This window comes from Phlebotomus papatasi, chromosome 2, assembly GCF_024763615.1.
Source record: "Phlebotomus papatasi isolate M1 chromosome 2, Ppap_2.1, whole genome shotgun sequence".
NCBI classification, from domain to species: Eukaryota; Metazoa; Arthropoda; class Insecta; order Diptera; family Psychodidae; genus Phlebotomus; species Phlebotomus papatasi.
Window position 1 is genome coordinate 89798912 of NC_077223.1, and position 26254 is coordinate 89825165.

At 34.3% G+C, this 26254-nt stretch overlaps 1 protein-coding gene across 1 annotated transcript in view; it reads left to right on the forward strand.

Annotated features, from left to right (window-relative positions):
- Window positions 1-306: 306 nt before the first annotated feature.
- LOC129804988 (uncharacterized) overlaps window positions 307-26254 on the forward strand; it is a 53145-nt gene continuing 27197 nt past the window's right edge. The window contains exons 1-4 of the mRNA XM_055852790.1: window positions 307-1107; window positions 14683-15024; window positions 15096-15206; window positions 19819-19922. Of these exons, the coding sequence (XP_055708765.1) occupies window positions 681-1107; window positions 14683-15024; window positions 15096-15206; window positions 19819-19922 (984 nt within the window). The 5' untranslated portion in view covers window positions 307-680. The remainder of the gene's footprint in view (window positions 1108-14682; window positions 15025-15095; window positions 15207-19818; window positions 19923-26254) is intronic.

A 26254-nucleotide genomic window follows, 5' to 3' on the forward strand; every position in this document is an offset into this window, starting at 1 on the left:
GCCTTCTGTTTAAAAAAATATCCCATATAGTGCTATCTCTGTTTCACTCAACCCGGACTGGAGTGAGCAACTCTCCGGGGGTTGAAGAATGTCTGGGCGCAGTAATCCATCCCACTTCTGCACATCGTCATCTCTGGCAATTCTTCCGTGGCTTCTCCACCCTTCTTCCCTCTCGCTCGCACATGTCGCGCTCAAACCCCGCCAGAATGAATCAGGGGTGGGATTCGTACCCGATCTCCCGAAAATTTTCAATTGTCCTCAATTGGATTTTCCACAACTGCACCCGACTTTTGGGATTCCGCATTCAGTTTTGCCAGAGCCACGGCCTTGTTAGCACGCTCTTATCATCCCCTATTAACTAGGCGCCTGTTTGTTGCTCATTTACCACTCGAATGTACAACATTCCAGCGTTGTGTATGCAATCCGGACGCGACACGCGCTATAATTTGGTGTAAACATTCCTCCCACACTTCAGGGGGATGTTGGGTATTTTTGCATGAAATGAGCGTGAAAACAGTGATAAGCAATTGACCTATATTTAAGCTCCAGTTCGCGGAAAAAAAGTATCTGGAGGTGTGTGACAAATGAGGTGGAATTTTGGTGACATCAGGTGAACCGATCTCTGGGATAATTATAGTCCATGCTGACATGGTGATTGTGCGAGGATCGAAAGTGTGAATATGTCCACGGCTTTCCTCGTCGATAACATCCTCAATGACAAGGACGATCAGCCGGATTCGCTGGTGTCGGATACTGAATCGGAGAGTACGTCGACAGACCTGAAAGACTCTCTGTGTGACTCACCCACTCGTTCAGAGATGCAGTTGAGTCAGCAGCCTGAGGAGCGTCTCAGTCTGCCCGAGGATCTCCTCAGGACCTACACAATGCTCAATGGGCGGATGACCATTGAGGTCTGTTGCGCCAAATGTGGTCACTTCACGCGGCGCTCCATGGACAGTGATGTGGAATTTAAGTGTGAGAAGTGCGGCGCGGCGGAGTTTGTCAATGACAAAGAGACCATCCTCAAGGAAACCGCTAAGCCGGTGCTTAAGTTTAGTGTATCTGCGATCTTAGGTGATAAGAAGGACTGTGTCAAAGTTAGAAATGGTAAGAATCATAAAACGTTGTCTTCGGATTTTGAATTATAGATTGATGTACCGTCGTAGATGCGATTGGTTTTGCCCCCTGCTGTTCATAAGATTTTCTTTAATTGTAGCTATTAAGGCTGGGCCTTTATGGATCAGACATGGACGGTAAAGACTATCCTTAAGTTCTAGTATTAAAGAAAAGTTTACGAATAGCAGGGGATGCAAAATTACCCCCGAAGGCCACTATCTACGATACATGGTATGCCCAGCCGAAGGGGTCAGACAGAGACTGAATTCGATTATTAGTAGTACGTTTTTTGATCCTTCCTTTAAATCCCTTTGCTCAGGTCTTAGGCCTTAGGCCTATTTTGACCGATATCCTGTCAAATAAAATAACCTAAAAAGGATCAAACTGTCAATAACTTTAAAAAAAAATCAATAAATAACAGAAACGGACTACAACACACTTAAAATCCACTACTATAAGTGAAAATAGCCAGACTACTTTAGTAGTACGTATTGTACTAAATAACTCATAGGTTTCTCATTGAGCTCAAATTGAGCTAATCAGTATTGATATTTTCTGTAAGCCAAATATTCCAAAAATAGGGCTCAAAATTTCATATCTTTTTATTTTACAAAATCCTTCCTCGAATCCCTTGAAACTTTGTAAGTTTAAGAAGGTTCATGAAACCGATCTGTAAGAAAATTTCAAGCCTCAGTTTCTTTTATTTAAGAAAATAGTGAAAATTGAAATTTTCGTTTTGACAAATTATGCCCCAGGCTCCCCTACGCAGCTTAGGATCGTACGAAGAATGGGCACTTCTAAACTTAATTCGCTGTTACCCAAAACCCGATATCTCCATAGACGGTAAATCTAAGACTATGTTCTCAAATATCGTTATTCATCACCAAACATTCGTGCCTTATTAATGGATGATGTTATGTAAAGTTGTGTATAAGTTTCAGTAGTTTAAAGTTTTGAGTTACCCTTTCACTTACTGAACTTCAATTCCAGTGGTACACAAACCGCTTGTTTAAAACACGTAAATTTTAGAACAGTCCAAAGTTTTCAAACTGAATGTTTAAATTTATTTCTGAAAACTTATTTATAAAAACCAATAAAGAACACTGATCGTTTAAAGTCTGAATAACTAATTTACATTTATTTTTTCCTGTTTTAAGTTAAAATTTCTCATAAAATCTTGTTTATTTATTAAATTTTACTACCGATAAAGCTATTCAGCTATATTTCAGATTTGTAGAGTCCAAAGAAAAGCAATAGAATTTTAATATATTTAATATTTTAATACCACAAGCATTATGACCATTATGACGTAGCCAGTTTTAGTTCGCAGTTCTTTGATTAGTGTCAGCGAAGTTGGTTCAATTCATGGACTCATGCATGCCTTGAGTATAAATTAGAAATAAATGGAGTAGCAAATCTTCATGGATCATTTTGTCTGTTCAAATCTATCTAAATCAGTCTTTTAAATGCTCTCCTCAACTTATCTTCACTATCCTGTTTAGGAACAGTGTAACGATACCCTCCTGTATGGTATATTTTCTTAGACATTGTTTTATGAAGAGAACCTTAAACCTCTAAACGTCCTGAAGAACTAAATATGAAAAGAGATTGTAAAAAGAATCATAGCTCAAACGTAAAAATACCATGTTATTCCATTCACGTCCTATTTTACACAATCCCGAAATCCTTAATATCGTACACTAAAGCAATTTCTTTCGTACACTGTTCGTGTTCACTAAGTTCACTACTCATCGTATTCATATTTTAAAAACTAGGGGTAATTGCCCAGTTCTAAAAATATATTACGAAGTCACATTGATTTAGAAACATAGAAAGAATTTAGTTAGGGGAATGTAGGCATGGTTCGCATACAGTGAACATTCAAATGATGCGAATTTTCGCCTTGTTTGCAAAGAGCTGGTCTACCATTCTCATCTCGTATAATGAGGTTAATAGTTACCGATCTTATGGCTAAGAAATGACGAAATAGTGTTTTGCAACCAAAGAAAAAAATCTCACATCGTTTGAAGATTTACTGTCTGCGGACCATGTCTACATTCCCCTATTAAGCAGCGTGGGATCGTACGAAACATGCGCACTTTCCCCTACTGTCCGTGTCCTAGCCTGTTTTTAAAAATATTTAGCACAATCTTTAGATATCAAGATATGACATAAATATAAGAAATTGCTCTACCTACCAACATTATGAACCGTCAAATACAAAATAATTATAGGTTTAATTTCTCGTACTTCACAGAAAGAGAACTACTGTAATTCTTGAATTACAATTTAGTCATTTTCAATTTACAATTTCTCAATATTGTCAATTTCTTTTTCAAGCTTAAGTAATTAAGGAAACTTTAAGTCAGAAAAAGTGAGCCACATTGCTTTGTTAAAGTTTGGCGAACGAATAATTTTTCAAATAAAATTTGAAAAAAAAATTGTAGAGTTTGCCAAGGAATATTTTTTTGATAAATTTAGATAATTAGGGTGAAAGGAACACCTATTGCCACTTTAAGAACTCATGTAAGGACTTATTGACACCCTACTCTGTACCATTTGGAATACGAAATTCGAACATTTATTCTTATCGAAAAACGCAGATTAATGAAAAAACGTTATTATTACTTAGATTTCATAAGATGCACTAAATAAATTTCAACCTTTTGATAAAAGTGTCAATTGGGGTTGCCCGTCGAAGAGGTGTTCCTTCGACCCTAATTGAGACAATTTAGGTTTGTAGTTCTAAAAGCTTAAGAACTTGTTTTATTTCCTTTTATTTTGTTAAAGAAAAAAGAAAATGATCTGTTTTTAAATCTTCATGACTAACGTAACTGCTTAGGATCACGATTTATTGTATTTTCAAAGATGTTACATATCGACATTAGGACCATTCTATGCTGGATAGACCTTCCGTTATTATACACATATGAATTCTACGCTTTTTAAGAATCGCATTCGCCTAATTATTCTTTTTTAATCATAATATTCTTCGGAGACTTTATTACGGAAACTATTTAAATTTCTTAATAACTTCCTTGAATAAATTAACAATGCCGGTCATCTGTTAAACCTGTAGGTCTGGCCGAACCTCTAATTAGAAATTCCGTTTGAGAACCATCGAGGAATTCCTATATTAAATAAAGAGAATAAAAAACAGGCGCAGAAGAATGATAAATGCAGAATCCGACTTCTGCTAAATATCCGGTGGGGAGGGGCGAACATAAAAATGGGGAAAATTGAAATAAAACGACATAATTACGCTGCGAGCAGTGTATAATTTCCATTGGGTTTTCAAAGGGGAGCAACCCCCTGTCTATGAGGACTAATGGCGAAAAGTGTTTGGGGGATGGGTAAATGGTGAACCACTTTGGAGTAATATATAAATCGCGTCAGCTGGTGGCTCACTTACGAGAAGCTCGGTCCCTCTTTTAAACAATGCATGTACTCGCCTTCAGGGGGATCTTTCTGCAGCACGTATCGCTCCTTCTGGAGGATTTGTGGAGAGGTAGAGAGGATAGTACATAAATCTGTGCCGGCATGAGAAGGCCCCCAATACTCAGGATGTCTATATGGCTATGAACGCCAGATTCTTCGACGTATCTTTCTGTATTCTTCACCCACCGACGGCTGTTTCAGTCCAGTAATTGCTTACCTCATCCCCAGAGGGAGATCTGGGATGGGGTAGACAATTGTGGAAGCAAGTGCTCCAAATCGATTGCGCCCAGAGAGAACGTTTACAGATCCATTGGCAGGAAGCAATTTATATAGCACTCCCGCACCAAAAGTTTTATGACACTTTGTGTGTGATTTCCAATAGAGTGCCGAAGTGCCAAATAAATTTCCAATGCGCGGTTTATACTCTTTTATTGGCACTCTTTCATTTTCTCAGCCCATTTGGGGAGATTATATGGATGTGATTATTGGATTTATACCATCGTTTGTTCTCACATTATTTCACCCTCACTTGAGGAAGTATTTTATTGAATGTTAAATGCTATTGAAACGTTTGGGAGAGCCATATTGAAACTATTGAGTCTACATTTAGAGAATTTGGAAGATATTTAACATCTATGTAGGAATATGTTATGATGACGATTTGCAGTTTAACAGGGAATGCTTTTGGTAGTGAAAATTATGATGAACAGATAAAAAACAGAATTTAGTACTTGGTGAAAATGTATTTTCTTATGATATTCGAATTTTTCGACTAAAAATGTGAGAACTAAAAAATGAGAACAGTGTACTTGCGAGAAATAAAAGAATGTTCTTGTTCGGATAAAAATATAAGTAAAAATTTTGTTTATAGTAATTTTGCAAATAAAATACTTTGCGCAAAATGTATCGAATATATCCAAATCAATTCTTCGCAGATCATAATATTGAAAAATGTTGGAAAATAATATTTATAATCAGAAACATAAAGGTCTAAGGATGTTCTATGAATATATCATTTACTCAATAATCTCTAAAAGTGCTTTACAAGCTTTTAAAATCTTTTATTTTAAATTTGTTTTTCAATTTTGTAGAAAAATTTTGTAACAATATAGCAATGTCATATGACTTTAAATTTTTTTATGTGGTCTGATTTAAAAATTAATAATATTGAAAAACCTAAAACTTTTCGTTTTGTATATCAAATTTAAGACCATTAGTAACGGACAAATCATTGAATTTTTTGAAATGCCGGTCGTTGCGAGTAACTTTGCACTATTTTTCGCTATTTTTCAACTTTACCCCTTAAAAATGGGTAGTCAAAATGAAAGGGTGGGTGTGAATGGTTAAAATTATTTATATTCAGTTATTGATAAATGAATTTTGTGCCACTAGCATTTATTTTATAAACTTTTACTATGTCAAAAAAAATTAAGAAAAAAGGCTTGCATTTGGGATAAGGTGCAGGTGCACCTTATCCCTTTTTTGCACTTTTTAATAAATACTAAAAAAATAACAATTTCAAATAATAAAGTACAGTGAAGGTGTTCAAGTCTAAAAGTAAGATGCAAGGTCGTCACCTTGATTTGACGTTTCGGTTCGCAATTTTGAATAACTGTCAAAACTTAAAAATCGTCCGATTTGACTGAAATTTTAGTATGTTGTGGTTAATATCAAGACCTTTTCACGACATATCTATGTTTCAGTCTAGGCCCAGCATTTACCTAGATATACAGGCTCAAATTTTAAAATTTGGATATATTAATATTTCGGCGGTTTTTATTTTTTAACCTTGAAAATCTGAGACATAAATCAAATGTTTCAGTAATCATTAAAAATGGTTGAGGCTTTTATTTTTTATAATTATTTACTCTTACATAATTAAAAAAAATATAAACGAAAAATTCATAATTTTTGTTTTTTTCATCTTTGCAGCAACAATTCAGACCCTCAAATAATATGCTGTTTATAAGCATAAACATTACTTCTCTTTTATTTGTTTTAAAACTTCATTATCTAACGATAGCACTGTCTTTTTTGTGATGGTTTCAATAAAGACAGCACCCCGTATGTCTGTATTCATGAGAGTGTCAAAATTTTTAAATTGGAGTCCCGCGAGTCCCTGTATACAGACAATCACCTGATTTAGGTCGGATTACATATATGTGCTGAAAAGGTCTTAATATCAGCTAAAACATATTAAAATTTCAGTTCAATCGGACTAGTTTTAGGTTTTTGGCAGTTATTCAAATTGGTGGACAGAAACTTCAAATCAAAATGGCGACCATGCCAGCTTGTAGATCTCGGACAAATTATCGTAATGCCTCATATAAATTGGAAGATTTTTATTCAAGTACTTTTCCAATAAAGCTTTAGAATGACCGTTATATGCCGTTTTGTGACAAAAGTCATGCGTTCCTAGAAAGGAGATTTGGGTAATTTATTACTCTGAAATCGATTTTGAAATTAGACTTTTTGATAACATTTCATAGAGCCGTTTTTTTTTTTGTCAAAATACCTATATTTGCATTTTATTGACTATTACTGAAACTACAAACATCCTTTTGAAGATCCTTGTACGTTACTTAAAACGTGACATATCCCTATATACTTTGAAATGGTAGACCGGATCGGTGAAGATCATCAATAAGTGGTAGAATGTATGAGTGTTACGGATAGCAGAGTGCAATGTCAGCCACAAACGACGATACAAAATTCTTGTGCGCTGTGAAAACAAATGTTTACAAAATAATTTCTAGTTTCCTAAAGTTTTATTCACATGTTCCTTGTTTGTTTATTTGTACTCAAGATAACTCGAAGATCTATTCATAATGATAAGTTTTACTCCAAAATGTTCCCATTTAAATCAGGTTCTGAATTAGGTTATTATACCCTACCTCAAAAACTAAAAGAGACATACAAAATTTAGAAGAATTATCAATAACATCCAGAAAATTTTATTCAATCCGTAGAACTTCTTTTACCATCGTCCCTTCCTGATACTGAATAGGGTGGAAAATATTATTTAATAGGTAGACTCTATTCTGTGAATCTCATCACCAAATTTCCCCCCAAAAACGGTGAAAATGGTACGAAGTATTTTACAGTTGAGAACGGAACTAAATGCGCCAAAAGGCGTTAATTCAAGTGAGAAATTCACACTTCACCTCAACGCTTCTGATGAGAAGCTTTTCACGTGTGGCTGGCTTTTAGCCCCTCAGCAATGCCAACGAGAAACACAAAGCTCAACCCCCATTTGGGGCTGATTCTTACAATTTTCGCATGTGGAAAAGTATTCACCTTCGAGGCATAGAGGAAACAATTAGTCTCCAAGGAAGAAGTTGTGGAAGATTTTCTGCTCTTTACGATGTTCCAACTTCCGGCTATCGGAAGTTTATAAGTAATTTTTTATCTGTGCCTTTTCGACTTGGAATACAGCTGAAAAAAATATCAAGAAAAAAAAAAGAAATATGCCACACGAAATGCGAGAGATTCTCACGATATTTTGCTTACTTGAGGTGAATCTCGCTATTGAAAGTGATAATTTAATCAACAAGGTAAACTTTTGAGTTTATTGTTGGAGTTGTTTTTTGTCATTTTTTATTGTAATTGGCGGAATCGAATTCTTGCATATGATATGCATTTTTATATCATGCTACTCTGAAATTATGCATGCACTTGAGAGTAATTTAAAGTGAGGAAGAGGGGTCTTTTTTCCCGTGTAACTTATTGATATTTGTCGATATACTAGATGGATTATTAAATAGAAAAATTATTCTAGGATCGCTAAGATCTGTCCTTAAGGGGAAGTGGGATACCTTTGAATTGGACTACCTTTGAACGGGACTTTTTTTTCTCAAATTTTTAAAATGAATTAAAGTTTATCTTAATGTTATTTAACCTTATAATAGATATCGTCAGTTGGATCAGCATTTGTCGTAACTTTCTCAGCGCCTCATCAGCACTTCTTCTAACACCATGGAAATACACACACTATACAAGAAGTGCTGATGAGGCGCTGAGAAAGTTACGACAAATGCTGATCCAACTGACGATATGTAAAGGTAAATAATATCACGATAAGAACCAGTTCCAATAAAAAAAAATAGGAGAAAAAGCCCATTTTTAAAGCTGCCCCACTTCCCTCTACATATATTTTATTATATTCTTTTTGAATTTGTTATTGCTAAAACATAAAGAGAGACCAGTTACATATTTTTTAAAACCATTTAAAACAAATATCGAGGCATATTATTCTCAGAAAAAATTTCCATATTATTTGAAGATCATTTTTCACTGATCGAACTCAAAGAGACAGCAGTTAATCGATTTTTTTCAACTTGTCACCGTCCTGGAGGTTAAAAGGTAATAGATAATTAGTTCCGGTTTTCAGTGACCACCAATAATAAAAAACAATAACACCAGACGTGTATTACTTTGCCCCTCTATACCTTTCCAACCCTTCCAACTCCTTTTTTTGTTTTTCTGTTTTTCAAAAACGGCTCAAACGATTTCTATTATTTTGGATACGTTTTGGAGGTAGTCCAGGGGAACATTTCGTCCAAACATACCTATGACATAAAAAATATCGCCATCTTGAATTTTGAAAGTTTTTACATTTTTTTAAATTTTTTTTCATTTTTACTTTAGAGGGTCTATTTTTCAACCGATTTGGATAATTTTGGATTTCTTGGAAAGGTCTTGAAATTTCCAACCCGATTTCTTCAATCACAATCGGTAATGAATCGGTTAAGTACCTATAAATGACCAATGAAAAATGACAAATGAAAAACTAAATCGCAAATTTTCCTTGTATGATATTGAAAGTTAATTGAAGTGTATAACTTTATTAATTTTAGGTTTATTAAGTTTAAGTATAAGGCATTATCTTCGAGGTATTAAAATAACATTACATTATATTTATGACTCTTTTTTGTACGATTTTGAATTTTAACTAATCAGAAATATAATAAAACTAAAATATTTTGCAGGAATTAATATTACATGTACAATGTTTAATAGATAGAATCCTATCAATAAAATATTTAGTTTTTCCTCTTGTTTTGCGGGTCACTGCTAAAAGTAAATACATGAAAACTCACTTCAAATTTCCATCAAAAAGTGTAATGGAAAATTCACCAGGAAATGGATGGGATTGGATGCTAAATAACGAGGTATTAATGACAAAAATCTCACACTTATTTTCGCATTATGTTAGAAAGGATCATTTCTGAGTCCATCATAAAATATTAGTGGCAATAAGACACAATGCAACAGCAATAAAGCAATGAAGCAAATGCATGGCAAAAAAAAAAGAATTGAACAGCCCATAATTGTGTATTGAAAGTCCATAAAAAAGGCAATCCCCATGTTGTTTTTTTCAGGATGTTTTCGATCGTTTTTCCGGACAATGGGTGGATTTATATTTTATTATTTTATTCCATCCTCCTGTGACTCTCTTTTTTTATGCCATCGAGTGTGGCTGTAATTGTCGATGTGCAATTGGTCCTGGGATGCACTAGGAATGCACAAAAAAAAAGGTATACAACTCGTGGATTTTGGGCGACAACATCGACAATAATAATTCATAATGCAAAACGATGATGATTGCTGTTTTTGCAGCCTCCTCGGAACATCGTCGGCAGAAAAAGAGGAGGATTTACGCGGTGCAAGAATAACAATGTGCTTAACAATAAATAACAAAGTACGAGTTAGATCCCTCGAGGGATATTTTCCCAGTGAAAATCTCTCAGTCCCTAACTCCTTTTATATCGGTCACGAATTCAAAAGGAACGGCGAGGATTCATGAGTTTTAAGGATAAAATAAATAACTGTTGCTTAACTTTCAAATGGAGTGAAAAACCTCTTGTCAGAAACGCCTCTGTTTTGATTAGGGATTTTATTTGGTGGAAATAAATCCCATTGAATTTTTTCAACCACAAGATGGGATCTATCAAAAGGAAATTACGAATATATATAGGTTTGAATTTTGGTTTCAGAAGACAGAGTATGAACCTTGTTTTCTTATTTGGCCAATACGTTAATTCGTGAATATTCAGGTCACGACAAATAGAATGATCAAGTTTTTAAAATTCTAAATAGTTAGATCTCACGATCATAAATCATATAAGTGTCCTCATTTTTGAATCGACAAAAGATTGTGGAAATGTTTATATTAACTTTTCTGAGAATTATCTTTCAAAGTTTCGACTTATATGGATCACTCTTTTATGTTTAATTTACAAAAATCACAATGTTTATATTACCTTGAATAGGAATGTACATCTTACAAAATTCAAATCGGCATAAGATCATAAAATTCAAAAAATAGATATCTGATAAAAGACAAAGAAGATCAAAAGGAGAGCAATCATATAAATATCATGTATCAATAGAAAGATGAGAGAATAAAGTGGACATCGGAAGAAGAAAGACGTCTTCTTTGTTTCCAAATTCTGATTTCCCCGCTCGTAAATCATATTTAAATGTATCGAATACTAAACTCGAAAATGTCAAAAGTCCTTGCCACTAGAAAGTTTCATGTTATGAGATTATCTTCTCTGTTTTAGTTAGATCTCATATAACTTCAAATTCTAGAATGACTTTTTACTGCTCGAACTTAAAACAGAGCAGTTATAAAATCGACTTTCTTTCAACTTGTGAATGTGACACGGCTAGAGCAAAACGATGAGAGGTATCGACTTACAGTCTTCGACGACCCCCCCCCCCTCACAGGTTAACATTATCTAGGACAGTCTTTCCCTTCCCCCTCCTCCTACCCCCTTTAAACCATATTTTTTCCTTTATTTCGAAAATGGCTCCTAGAACTTTGTTAATTTTCGAATATGTTTTGGAGGTAGTCAAGGCAAATATTCTGTCCTTAGATACCGTAAGTATGGGTGACTTTGACGTCCTCCTGATCGTAAGCTTTTCTTTAATTCTAGAACTTCAGGATGGTCTTTAACCGTTCTTAAACATTAGAATTAAAGAAAAGCTCGTAAGCTGTTATAGGGTGTCAAAGTCACCCGCAGGGGACAAAGCCACCACCACTTACGGTACCTACATTCGAATAACATTTCGATATCGAATTTTTCAAGGCCAAAGGTTAACTACTTTGGAGGGCATATTTTCCAATAGATTTGCTTAAATTTGGATTTTTCTGAAAGATCTTGAATTTTCCAATCCGACTGCATCGGACTTAATTGGAAACAATGCTTAAAACCGCGCAAGTTCAACAGATCAGTTTTTTTCTTGTTTCTTTTTCTTTATGATTTTATATGAAATCATTTTGTTACAAGGTGTTTATCATACATCTGATGAATAATTTACCGTGGCATATACAATCTACGAAAAAGCTTTTCCACCGTTTTGCTTTGGAGGTTGGACACCAACGCTAAGACGGCGGTGGACGCAAAGTCATAAACATCTCACAAAAATCTTATTGTAACGCGCTATTAAGACATTGTTGATGAAATACATAAATTATCGATCTATCTATCTATCAATGTAATTATTCGGTGATACATTCATGAATGTGTTCTCGGCTTGACGTTTATTGTCCATATGATTTAAACTCATGATAAAATATTCTAAAATCTACTTTTTTAAAGCAATTTTTTATTTTGAAATGATCTTTTATATTTATGAATCAATTTAGGACAGAATCACATTGACAGTATGCTCACCGTCACCGTCAAAGCCTCACCGTATTTCGTTAATTTACGCATTTTTATTGCAATTCTCACGCAAATTTTCAATTACCGTATTACCTTATCTCATACCCGGTGGCATTAGATGAAAATAGTATAAGAAAATTGAATAAATAAAACGAAAAAGGACAGATAATCCTAACCGGCTTATGTAGGTGAGATTCTTAACGTGAGCTAACTCGGAGTGCATGCAAATTCGATTTGGAGCTGAAGTTGGGAGACGCCATTCAGTTATCTTGAATCAAATTCGTGAAATTATACAAATTTTGTATTTAAACCAAAAAATCAAGGATTTGGATGAACTGACAGAAAAGTGTTATATGGGTGAAATGTAGACCAGAATGTTCTCTATAATTTTGCCGTAGAACTTGAACTCATTGATTACTCAGAAGCCAAGATAAGCGAGGTTTTTTGTTTCTTAACTCGTTTTTTCATCCAGAGTTCCCCAAGTAATCATTTGTTGAACTTCAACTATATCAAAGAATTGTTGTCTTTTGTGGGACTTTCCATTTAAAACCCTATTTTAAGTGTCTCGGTAGAGTAGAGGCAGTCAAATTGGTATCTGAGTGATTTCAAAGCGTTATTATGGGAAAAATCAATTTTTTCACACTTAAACGGCAAAATCGGAGTGATAGCGTGGTCTGAGTGGAAAATGATGTATGGACGAAATGTAGAGACAAATGTGCTCTACAATTATGTCGAAGTAATCATCAAAATCGGTTAAGCACGTGTCGAGATAATTGAGGTTATGTGATATTGAAATTGGTTTTTCGACTGTGGCGCCCCTGGTGTTGGTCCCACGAAGTTCAAATATTCTAGAAAGTTGTAGCATTTGGTGAGATCTTTCGTTTAAGCCCTCATTCATCAAAATCGGTCACATAGAAGCGGAGATAAAAATGTCTTTGAATTTCGATGAATTTTGACGCTATCACAGCGCCACCTGTGGTGACTTTTTGAACTTCCATCTGAAAGTGCTCATCGAGACGAAACCAAAAAGGTAAAATTTATGTCGATATGTTAATTAGAACCGGAGATAGAGGCCGGTCAATGTTCGAACTTTGACCCCTTATAGCTCGGGTCAGGGGTTATGGATCGACTTAAGGTTTTTTTTGTTTGATAGGTATAATCAACGGCTACAACATACTAAAATTTCAGCCCGATTGCATAAGGAATTTTTAAGTTATTTAACTTTAAAGATTTAAAAATTTTCTTTTTAATAATAGCGCCCCTAGCGGTGGTTTTATGAACTTGTGATGTTAGAAGGGGAAGTGGCATTTCACGAGAGCTTTCCAAAAAGCCCTCACTTTTTAAATTCTGACAATTAGAACCGGAGTTATGGCCATTTTAAGAAATTTTTTTTGGACCCTTATAGCTCGGGTCAGGGGGGTCGGGGGACCTTAAGTTTGGTACTGATGGAAAGCTCTAAGGCCCGGCTATAACATACTAAAATTTGAGCCCGCTCGATGCCATAGGGGCGGAGCCATTAAGAAAACAAAAAAAGGGGGGTCTTCAAAATGGCGGAAGGAGGGGTGGGGGGTGGGGGGTCAATGCACCATGTTGCAATTTTCATACGATATTTAACCTTTGCCGAAAACCGCAAGTCGATATCTTTTTTAGTTTAGGAGCTATTAAGCTCCAAAGAGCGGCCGGACGGCCGGCCGGCCGGCCGGGAACGTAACTTAGCCCCCCATATATTCGTGATCAGGAAGTGGCGAAACACATTTTGGCCAAATTTGAGCGCGATCGGACGACATGAAATTTTGTTAGGATTATAGTAGGTGAGATTGTTAAGAATCTGACCTAATACGATAAACGGTGAGCAGAAAAACTATACGATTAATTTCTCGTAGTTTTTTTTGCTCACCGTTTATCGCATTTTCGTTTTATTTCTTCATTTTTTTTATTTTATTTTAATCTAGTGCCACCGAAAATAAGATAAGGTAATACGGTAATTGAGAATTTGCGTATAATTGCAATGAAAACGCGTAAATTAACTAAATACAGTTGAGTATTTGACTGTCAATGTGACTCTGCCCTTAATTGGTAGTGAAACAGTATGCACCCAAAAAGCATGCAGAAAGATAATACACGAAGAGATCTTTCTCGTGAATTCGAGCATTCCGCAAAGCTGGGGCGCTTTGCCATCTTAAAAAAAAACTCTTCAAAAGAGAACAATTTCAATTATTTTTAATATATTAATTTTATTGACTGATATTGAGAACTTCTGATACATAGCAATGAGTATATTATTGACCATGACCTGTGCTACCACCCTAGCCACAATTTCCACGATGATATGTGGTATTTGGGAATAGATCCGTCATTTTCATCGACTTTCATTTCCCATTTGCAGAATGCCAGCGAAAAAAGTCTCAAACCACTGTCTGTGCTAATTAAAATGCGTTCATTTTTCCATTTGCAGAATTCATCCAACCGCATATCTGGCCTTACATTCAACATAATTTAATCCACCACAACCAATTAGCAAATCCCGGCTTCCTCGTGAATGGCAATCAGCAGCAGCATATCGTGGTGGGTGGCGAGGGAGACCCTCACCAGTTGACCCACGCCCCACCGCATCAGAATGGGCTTCAGCATCCGACCAATGGAACGGATGGGGATGAAGCGCGCCTTCAGCATTCACGCGACAACAAAGTCATCGCGAAGCCGCTGGCTAGTCGTCCGGCACCCTTCCTTCACCATGGCCTCAACCACCCGCACTTGCACTCCCTTCTGGCACACTGTCGAAATCCCTACATGGGAGGTTGGTATATCCCTTCTGCAGCACGTGCTTATCTTCCCATCTCATGCTTTGCAATTCAATATCCTTTTTAGGTGGCAGTGGTCCCCAGGTGTTTCCCCTACCTCCGGGTCAGGGTTTCCCGTGGGCACACTCCACACGAGGAAAGCCACGACGGGGGATGATGCGGAGAGCAGTGTTTTCAGGTAAGTCATTAAGTCTGAGAGAGAAAATAGACGGGGATTGTTTGTTAAACTTTGACTGACTTATGACGTTGTAATGACGTGAGTGTCCTAGTTTGAAATTCTGTTGCTGGATTTTAAATTTTTTAAGAACTTCTTTACCCAACTTAGACCACTCATCTAAATGAATGATAGCATATTGAGCAAAAATGTATAAATTTTAGAAATTGCAAAAGTTCTTTAATTTGTAGTGCATACAAAAGTGCATATTACATACAATTGAATTGCTTTACAGTCCATTCAAGTTTTATATAATATGAAAATTTCTTTCAACTAGAGTGTGGAAAATCATAAGATTTATTGATGTAAAAAAATATTTTTTAATTAAAAATAAAAAAAACAAACCTATTTTGCAATATTCTTTTGGTAGAAGGAATAATTTCCATAAACTCCATTTATCACTGCAGAAAAATATAAAAGACATAAAAGAAATGGCAAAGCGTCCCAGGCTTTGAGAAATGCTTGAATTTATTACCCAGATAATACACCTTAAAAGTACTTTCGCATCATTTATATGCACAGAAAAAAATATTTCGTAAAATTGTTCGTAAATGATTGCACTGAGGAAAAAAGGGGGTGCGATTAACTTTTTTTCCTCGTAACTTTAACACTTTTTAAGTGTAAAAATATATCAACATTTTTAATGTAAAATTGACATGAAAAAGGGTAACTTTAACCCATAATATTTATACCGATTTCGGATCAATAATGCAGGGTAAAATTAACATTTCCGGAATGTTATATTAATTTTTCGGATTTCTCTTCAGTGTGAATTCCCATTGAGGACTTACGAAATTTTCGTATGTTATATAACCCGCTAAAATGTTTGTAAAAGTTTATATTTTTTCACAAATATAATTCGTTACGTAATCTCTTGGCTATAATTTTTGCTCAGTTACAAAAAATTTGCAAAGAAATGTTTGTAAAACAACATAAAATGCTCGTGAAGTTATTGGGTTACGAACAATGTTTGTGAAAAAGCACATTTATGAACTTTTAAGTGGATTATACGATTTACGAACATTTCTTAAGTCCACAATAAGAATTGACAAACATTTCCGGACAATTTTACGAAATATTATTTTTCTGAGGTTATTATTGAAGCTTTTTATTGGATCAATTCATGAGAATAAGAAAAGTATTTACAAGTTTATGAATTTCGCAGATTTTACTACTGGACAATTTCTTCTTAAGTTTATCGGTTCATAACCGATTTAAACCGATTTTTGTATTACTTAAAACATCGCCAAAAATAACTTAGGAGTACAGTAGAGCCTCGCTATATGCCATATTTGGTTTCAGATTTGACACTTGGGTCGCACTATTGTCCATGTCACTTTTTAAAATTATCAACGACTTTTTGTATTGAAATTGCTCGACGACTTCCACTTTCTCTGCGTTTGTGGTACTTGTCCTTGCTCTCTTCATTATGGACCACAATTATCACAACTACTCAATAGAGTTTGGCAAAAATATTAAAATAATTATGACAACATTGCATGTGGCGTACTAAAAAACATAACCTAACTTAAAATCAGTGTTTTGAAATCAACAGTCGATAAATTTTGGACTATATAGCGATGGCCTATAGCGGGGTTCTACTGTAATAAATTAAAACCTCGGATAAAATTTGTTATCGGTTATGAACATGTTCATGAACGATTGGAAACGGTTCATTAATTTTAAGATCTTTCCAACGAGCCCAAATATGATACCATTAATTGAAATATACGCTCCTTAGATCCGCCTAGGTAACCTCTACAATATATGAAAAAATGAAAGAAATATCGTACAATGCGTTTCCTATCAATGTTAAAAAAAAACAAGATTTAAAAAAAAAAACTTGGATTTACCACTACAGAAAATTTACAAAAAAAAATAGTGGAAATTTTTACAAAGCTGTCTGGTTTGCTCAGCTACGTACAAAATTTGTTCGCCTATGTACACATTATTTTCACCGTAAACCCTACGTCCAGATACAAAAATTTCACATCAGTATTTGGATAGATCATTAATCTACTTGTTTTGATTGTTTGTAAGATGTACTTTACGTTTTATAATTACTTTTATACAATTTTTTTTAGAGATGTTTCTTTCACATTTTAAAAACCAGAGTGTTTCACTGCATTCTGACAGTCAATTAGGTGTACAGTAGACTCTCGCTCAATCGGCTCTTTTTCAATCAGGCACAAAAATTTGTTCACGATATTCACGTTTGATTTTAAAGCAAATTTGTTCAAATTCGCTGTAGTTTGTAATTCTTTATATTTGAGCGCTTTTTGTGGAATTTACAATAATATTGATGCCAAAATCTCACGATAATTTGGACGATATTTTGTCCCAAATGCCCGATTGAGAGAGAGTCTACTGTAATCCTTTCATAATCACACCTATTGTGATCCTTGGATTTTTTCTAAAACATCTAAAATCTATCTTATTGAACATCTTTTGAATATCACTGATTACGAAAACGATCAATGACCAATTAAAAAGTGAAATGTGGAAATTTCGAATTGAAATACACTGAACTGACAATGATAGAATCACATCTATCATAAACAGATTTAAACTTCATGTTTAACACTTTGAAGAACTCTAACTAAAAGTGTCACGGAAGGACCAAGTGGCAGCCGCTGCCACTTATCGGATTTTACATAATATTTTAATATTTTTACATATATTTTAACATTCGGAGCCTCAGTCAGTTCTTTTCTGGTGTCTGAATCAGAAATTTCACCTCCTTGGGTACTGTATCTAAAGATTTTTAACCATTCGATGTTTTCATTTTTATCAGAATCATGGCGTCAGGAAAAGTGGTCTGCCTTTGAATGCGGCAGCCTTTGAATATTTCAATTTTTCTCTTATTTTTCAAAGCAAAAATTCTACATAATGAACAATAGTTAATACTATTAACTATTTTCTATTAACTTCGCTTAACAAAATGGATTTTGAGCTTTGGTAAATAAGAGAAAAATTGAATAATCCCCATAATTATTCATATTTCATACATATTTCCCAATTCAATATTTCCCATAATTCTTCTCTATAATTTGCAAAAACACTTTCAATTTGTTCTTTTAAGGCTTTTATACACTAACAATCAAGAAAATTACATCTGCAGAACGTCAAACTGCCATATAAAATGCATATGGCAGCTACTGCCACTTGGTCCTTCCGAGTGCAGTTTTTTGTTTTTGCAATATATTTACATTAATATTTAATTTTTATTAAAAATTTTATAACGAAAAAATAGCCAGATAAATTCTGCACGCATTCAATCGGGTCTCCAGGCGAAATAATATATTCTTCACTATAAAAAACTAAATTGAAAACTAAATTGGCAGCGGCTGCTACTAGGGTCCTTCCAAGTGTTAAATTGACAAAAGAAAAACAAAAACATCTGATGAAGTTTCATTTTGATGGGGAATAGTCTGTTTTCTTCGAGTTTTTCGTGAAAATGTTAAATATTTTTTTACGTTTTGTGAAAAATTCCAAGGAATCCATCAATGAGTTAAATATTCCAGAGTGCTTTCACAGTGTAAAGCTCAGCGCACAATAACTTTTGTTTGTAAATATGTTTTCAAAATTTCCCATGAGAGTGAGCAAAATGACTAGATCTAGATCTCATTCACTCTCATTGAAATGTCATAAATATATTTACAAAACAATATTTATTGTGCGTTGGGCATAATACAGTACAGTGTGATATTCCTAAAACCGGTGATCAATAAGTTTAAATGATCCTTTGCAAAGCTGCAATGTCATAAGGTATATTTATTTAGTAAAATATAAAAAGAAAATCGACTTTTAACGGAGCTGTAACATTATCAAGCTGCAAGGGTTTCCTCTACTGCTCTCTCTGTGGAATTCAAGCAGTAAATTCAAATTCAAATTTATTGGGTGTTTGGAAAAACGAATATCTACTTAATTTATGTTTTTTTTTATAAATTTAAAACTTAAAATAGAATTAAATAGTTTTCAAATTCGATTTATTCAGGAAAAAAACACAGAATAAACTTCATTTAACAAATGATTAATTTATTTAGTATAAGAGAAAGTGGGGCACCTTTGAATTGAGATACCTTTGAAATTAAGGTTTCCCCTATTTTAAGAATTTTAAAATGGATTTGAGACTTAGCTTCACAATTAATTGTCTAGCTAAATTATATCATAATAAAGTCCAGCAAACCATATTTCAAAGGTTCCCAAATTCAAAGGTGCCCACTTCCTCTTAAGGGTTAATCTATGATATTTGATCTACTTTTCAAATCTAATTTAATTTGAACTGGGCTGCATGCTGGGCTGCTTTAGAATATTATACACCATTTACTTCCAAACCAGTGAGTTACGATATAATCCTGGTGTAAATGTCTCATGTCTCAAGTACTATGAGAACATTTCTCGAGTTTGTAGAGTTTGTCATTCTCATAACATTATCCATCTTAATACTGTTGATGTGCAATAAAAGTTGTAATTAATTTTCTCTCTACACTGGCTGAGTGAAATGATATACTTTCCGTTGCATCTTGTGTAAGTACTTTCGTAATCCATAATACTTTTCTCTCAAAAATTGCAGACTCTCAGCGGAAGGGCCTCGAAAAGCGATTTCAGATGCAGAAGTACATCAGTAAACCGGACAGGAAAAAATTGGCTGAACGTTTGGGACTCAAAGATTCTCAGGTAAGGTAAAGTACCCTTACTCGACCGGGTTCCTCTATTCGACCGGTGGGTCAATTTTTGAATATTTGATGGTGAATTTCATCAATTTCTATGAATTTGTCACTGATTCGTATTATTTAAAGAATAATTGACCTATTAATGTTAGATCATACACAAAATATTATAGCAAATATAATTAAATTGAATAAATAAATCTACCGGTCGAATAGAGGAACCGGTCGAATAAAGGGTACTTTACCTTATTTTACTTTTTTAATTTTTTTCTTTTTTGTACACATGACGTGACGATATGGCAGATTTTTTGGCATATTGCTCAATATTTGGCATTGAGGGGATTTTGTGATTATGCGGTGTGCAGATAAAGTGAATTGTATTGGATTTGCTAAAGGAGGAAAAACTAGTCAGGACGGGGTTGAGGATTCAATTTTCCCGACTGTACATGGCAATCAAACTCCGCCCATTTTTTCACCCATCTAGCGTCTTTCATGTGCGCAGACGCCTTTTGGTGAAAACGCGAAGTTTCCCTGGCATTTTCTCCAAAATTCACACATACACTACCACACACTTTCTCTTAAGAGTTTTCAGTTGAAACCAACCCTAATAGATTTTATTTGATATTAATACGTACATATATACACCACTTGACGATTGTCTACACTGAGAGAAAATTCATATCGAGAGTTACGAAATGGTCATGATTGCGAAATACTTTCGAAATTGATAGTGATAGTGTAATGAATTAATATAATCAAAATTTGAATAAGATGTGAATCCAATACAGGGTAAAATAGCGTAATTTGGAATCATTTTCAATCTGAAATTCTGAGATTTTCTGTTTTAGATGCACAGAGGAAAAAAGAGATCACAAAATAGAGGACAAGCAAAGTAAGAAAAAACAGACAATGCTTCTTCATAGTTTTTTTTTTTGCTTTTTGGCCATCTAAAAGAGTGAAAAAAATTAAATTCGAAATTAGAATTGATTCCAAATTACCCCATTCTATCCTAGCCTTAGGTGTTTTAAATGAATTCAAACCTTTTCTTATACTTGGATTTGAAAAATCATTAGGCGGTGTTACGATTATCAAATTATAGGTTCGCAAAATAATTCATTCATTTCTAATATAATTCATGAAATAATTAAAGTCGCGAGATAGACATTTGGAAGTGATAGTAAAGATTTTCACACAGATTTTGGAAATTTAGACCAAGCAGTAGAGGAGACTGGGGCAAAATTTGTCAAAACGAAAATTTCAATATTCACTATTATCTAAAATAAAAGAGACTGAGGTTTGAAATTTTTATTATAGATAGCCTTCATAAACCTTCTTAAACATTCAAAGTTTCAAGGGATTCGAGGAAGAATTATGTAAAATAAAAAAATAATGAAATTTTGAGCCCTATTTTTGGAATATTTGGCTTACATAAAATATCAATACTAATTAGCCCAATTTAAGCACATTTCTCGTTAAGATAGAGAAAAATTATCTTCAACAAAGTTGTAGAGGAATAAATTTCCTATAAAAATATGTCCATTTGATATTTTTAACGTTTGCGAGAGTAAAACGTCACAAATTATCCGAAGACTGACAAAAATTTGCCCCAGCAATTTTGAGAATCTCCACAAAATCGACTTTTAGAAAATGATTCAAAAATCACATTTCTTTCGAGATAGAGGAAAATAGTCTTCTGCAATGTTGTAGAGTAGTAATTTTCCTATAAGAATATGCTCATTATAAAACGTTTAAGTTTTCTCAGAGCTCGCAAAAGAATTAAATATGCGTTTTGAGAAGATTTGCCCCAGTCTCCCCTACCTCAAAATATTTAGAAAATGTGTTATATTACCTCGACCTTGGGGCAGGCCTACGACAAGGCGGCTGAATCCACTTCAGGATTTTGCCTTGGAACGCCTTGGGATCGAACCTGAACATCTTCCTGAAGTGGCGGAGGATTGGTAGGCGACCTTGATGTTATGGACCCGCGCGCGACCCCAATAAGGATAAGCGGTTGAAAATGATGATATGTGTTATTAATAAATAGAAATTAGACAATATTGCCACATAATTTAATATCATAATATTTTGTATTTAAGTCAATTAGTTATTTGCCGCTAGGCTTTCTGTTGAAAGATCGGTAATCAACTAAGGACCTTCAATATCGATTTACCAAATATTTGCCATATTTTGAGAAAGTTTTAAAGAACGCTAGGACGGCAATGGCCATATAGGAAAAGGCAAAAAGAATTATGGTGCTATTCCAATGAAAAAGTGACAATTTTTTTAGCACATTACTGTTCTCATGTGCTAAAAAAGACCATGTCTATTCCCATACGTAATTTTAAGGAAAATAATGAGTAGAGAATATTAATGCTGGTAATGGAAAACCTGCGAAAACCCGCGGTTGAGGCTAAAGTTGCCAACTCCCGGCTACCCAACTGCATCACGCCATCAAGCTGACATGACAGGTTACTCCACACTGACTGAATGTCAGATGGCATTGTGATGGGGTGAAAGCTTGTTCGGAGGGAATATTCGAATTCGGATTTCGGTTGATCTTTTCTTATGCGTCGGTTCCTGTCATGACTATTTCGTGATTTTGAAACACGAAGAGTATTGGGGAAAATATGAAGCATTTTTGTAGAGAGAAGAACTTTACATCTTGTCAATCATGATAAAAAAAGTGTAGAAAATACTATGAAAGTGAAAACATTAAATTAATCTTGTCGATTTTCTAACCGAAATCCGAATTCGAATATTCCCACCGAGCAAGCTTTCACCCCTGATCACAATGCCATCTGACACTAATTGAAATAACATGTGGGAACAGTCATGGTTTTTTAGTACTTGAGAACAGTAATGTGCTAAAAAAACATGCTCATTTTTTCATTGGAATAGCACCATTAGGCTTGAATGGAAGTTAAACGAAGAAAAACGAAGATCGATTTAACAAATACAAGGTTGATTTTTCTGTTAATCATTCGAAAACACTATCTTACCATCTTTTACTATTCAAAAAAAATGATGAAATAAATATTTTATAAAGTAGTTCGTAACCCTCGTAACGGTTTGTGAATTTTCACTGATTTTCAAAATGCTCGTTAGTCGTATAACTCACTTAAAACATTAGCCGTACTCACTATGGCGCTGTTATCTTGTAATATCGTGATCTCGTTATCTCGTTATGTTCTCGTAATGTTATAATTGAAAAATTATAACAAGATAACAGATTACGGAGATTACGAGATAACAACGCCATAGTGAGTACGGTTATTGTAACAGTTTCTACTTCTTTCACAAAACATTGTTCGTAACATGATCACTTGACGAACATTTAAGATAGTTATATAGGATACATGACATTGCTTAAGTCCTCAGTGAGAATTCATGAACTTTTAAGATGTATTTTATATATTTTTTAAATATCTATTTCTTGAATATAATTTAATTTCGTTATACTCGGAAGATTATGACAAAATATATCTTCCTGAGGGAAATGTGTAATAAACTTTAAGTTATCCTGATTGCGACAGTTCATTTTACTGTGATACTTTAACGATATCTAAGTATGAGTCTAGCCTTTTCCGTATCTCAATTTTAGAAAAAAGGGATATGGTACTGTTCCAATGAAAAATCAAAAGGGGATATCTTTTTTCTGAATATTTTTAATACTTTACTTTTCTCAAATGGTTCTGCATTATCGACTTTTCTTTGTCTTGGTTCCTGTCTCGACTGTTTCCCCAGTTCTCTCAGTGTTATAAAAACACAAAACACTCGTGACAAAAAACCTAGAAAGGTTGATTATGTGGAAGCACTTCAGAACAGTAAATTGCTAAAAAAGTTCATTTATCATTGGAATAGAACCATGACTCATTTTTTGCGATACTAATTAGGCTCTTGTGCTAAGCCCTAATTAGATTCAAACTGATGCTCTAATATTCTGCTTGTAAAAATTAAAAATAAAGATTTATGCAAAAATATCATACACTGAGGGCTAAGGATCATCAATTAGTAGCCTTTTACATAAATTTGCTTTACCTAATCCTCAATTTTTAACCTAAAACCTAAAGTATTCATTTATACAGGTTTCAGACCTAAGTTTTAGCCATATGGCTTAACTGCTATAATTTCTTATCAGTCAAGATTTCTTGGAAAAATTTAATTAAGATTGAATTATTATTAAGGACAAATGTTCTATTAGATTTCAAAAAACCAATACAATTGGTTGCTATATAGGATTTTGAGACCTTCGGGAACTAGGCTAAACCTCTAGTCTGAAGACCGCTTTATGATGCTAATCCAATGAAAAATACATGTTTTTTTTAGCATTTTACTGTTCTCAAGTCTTTCTGCATTATCGACTTTTCTTCATGTTGATTCATGTTATAAATGTTTTCCCAGTATTCGCCTGGTTCTAAAACCATCAAACAGTCGTGACAGGAACCAATACAAAGTAAGTTCGATAATGTAAAAGGTGCAGTAAAGTGATAAAAAAAAGCTTGTTCATTTCTCATTGCAATAGCACCATTCTTCATCTTTTGGTACTGGAGATTGAACGTAGCGCTAAGACGGCAATGGTCTAATGAAAATATAATGACTATGCAGTGCCTTCTGTACTTTTCTTTCTGTGGAGCTCAATTAAGGTTATGAAACTATAGAGAATATGCCTGTAATTTTTCTTAAACAGATTTTTATTTTAAATTCCGAAGATTATCCCCTCGAATTCTTAAAATTTCCGAAGATGTCTTGTAAGCTATTCTTGAAGGAGTTTGTGAATTGCTTCCGTTACCGATTGTGACAAGGCATTGTCGAGTATTTAAGGACATGCTTTGGGAGTTCGTTCGCTTGGGCCTTATAATAGCACGAGGGTTGATGGTCTGTTTGTGACAGATACGAGAAAAGGCGGGAATACTCTGTTTGTGAATTATTACACTGTTGAGGATGCAAATGTGTAAATTGCTTTGGGATTTCACTCATATCGCCTCTGGAATGCCTTTTCCCTAAAATGCGCCTGCACTTGATACACTCCAAGTAACACATCCTAATGCTCACCAATTGCTCTCGATGTTTGCAAATTTTATTGCACCACCACGAATTTAACATAGGGATGTGCTTCCTCCCTTTTGCAAAACGATGGTGTCTCGTTGGGTCGAAACTTTCCTCAATTTCCCCCCTAAACTTCCTGTCTCAATTAAGGCATCACATGATGGGGAGGGGTATAAATAAATTAGGCCGACACACTTCAGCCTTTGGCCATCAAATAAATGCTAATGACAATCCATTGAAAATTAATTCGATTAATCAAATTACTTCCAGTGTTGATTTTTTTGTCACATCCATCTCTTCGACCAATTTCACCACATGATCCGGTGATTAAGATTTTTTTGTCCCACCCCCTATTTTTGTTTAAAAATTCAGTTCTTGAAGAAAAATGAGAACCCTCTCCGGAAATCATGGGTTTTCCAGAGTTTTCCTACCAGACAAAGTGATTTTGCGGCAAGATCCTCTGAATATAAAGTATACCCCCTCGAGGGTGATTGAAAAAAGGAGGGTGGAAGTGAGATTAAATCAAATCTAGATGATATTGAAAACATCAAAGTTCAAGTGTCAACTGCAGATTTGCCTCAATCTCCGAAGGGTAGCTAAAGAAATGAGTAAATAAAGTGGGAGAGCATTAATAGTTTTAAAATTTATCATTAGGGGTTTCATTTTTGGCCTGTTGTTGGTCTTAAATAAATTGTTTACATAAAGATTTAGGGTAAATAAAAAACAGAATTTGAGGGATAAATGTTTCGCTTTAACGAAAACCTTGAATCGGGTATCTAATTACCAGACAATCAAGAGAGAAAAGAACATTTTAATAATGGTTCCAATGGAAAATGAACATATTTTTAGCACTTTACCGTTCTCAAGTGCTACTGCATTATCAACTTTTCAGAACTTTTTAGAACACAGTGAGGACTGGGGAAAATAATTGAGACGGGAACCAACACAGAAAGAAGCTTGATGGTTGTAGAACATAGCGATAACTGGGAGAAAAGTCGAGGCAGGAACCAACACAAAGAAAAGTCGATAATGCAGAAGCACTTGAGAACAGTAAAATGCTAAAAAGACATGTTCATTTTTCATTAGAATAGCACCATAATGTGTATTCCTGTTTATACATTATGGTGTTATTAAATTATGCTGTTTCAGATGTATTTTATTAATTTTAGATAACAAATTATATTTTTGTACTAAATATTTTCAAAATATTCATATTGCTCGTAGCGTTGTAAAATATTTCTGAGATTTATCACTTAATTAAAAACTGCATTTCTGTTTGAACTGAACAGTCCC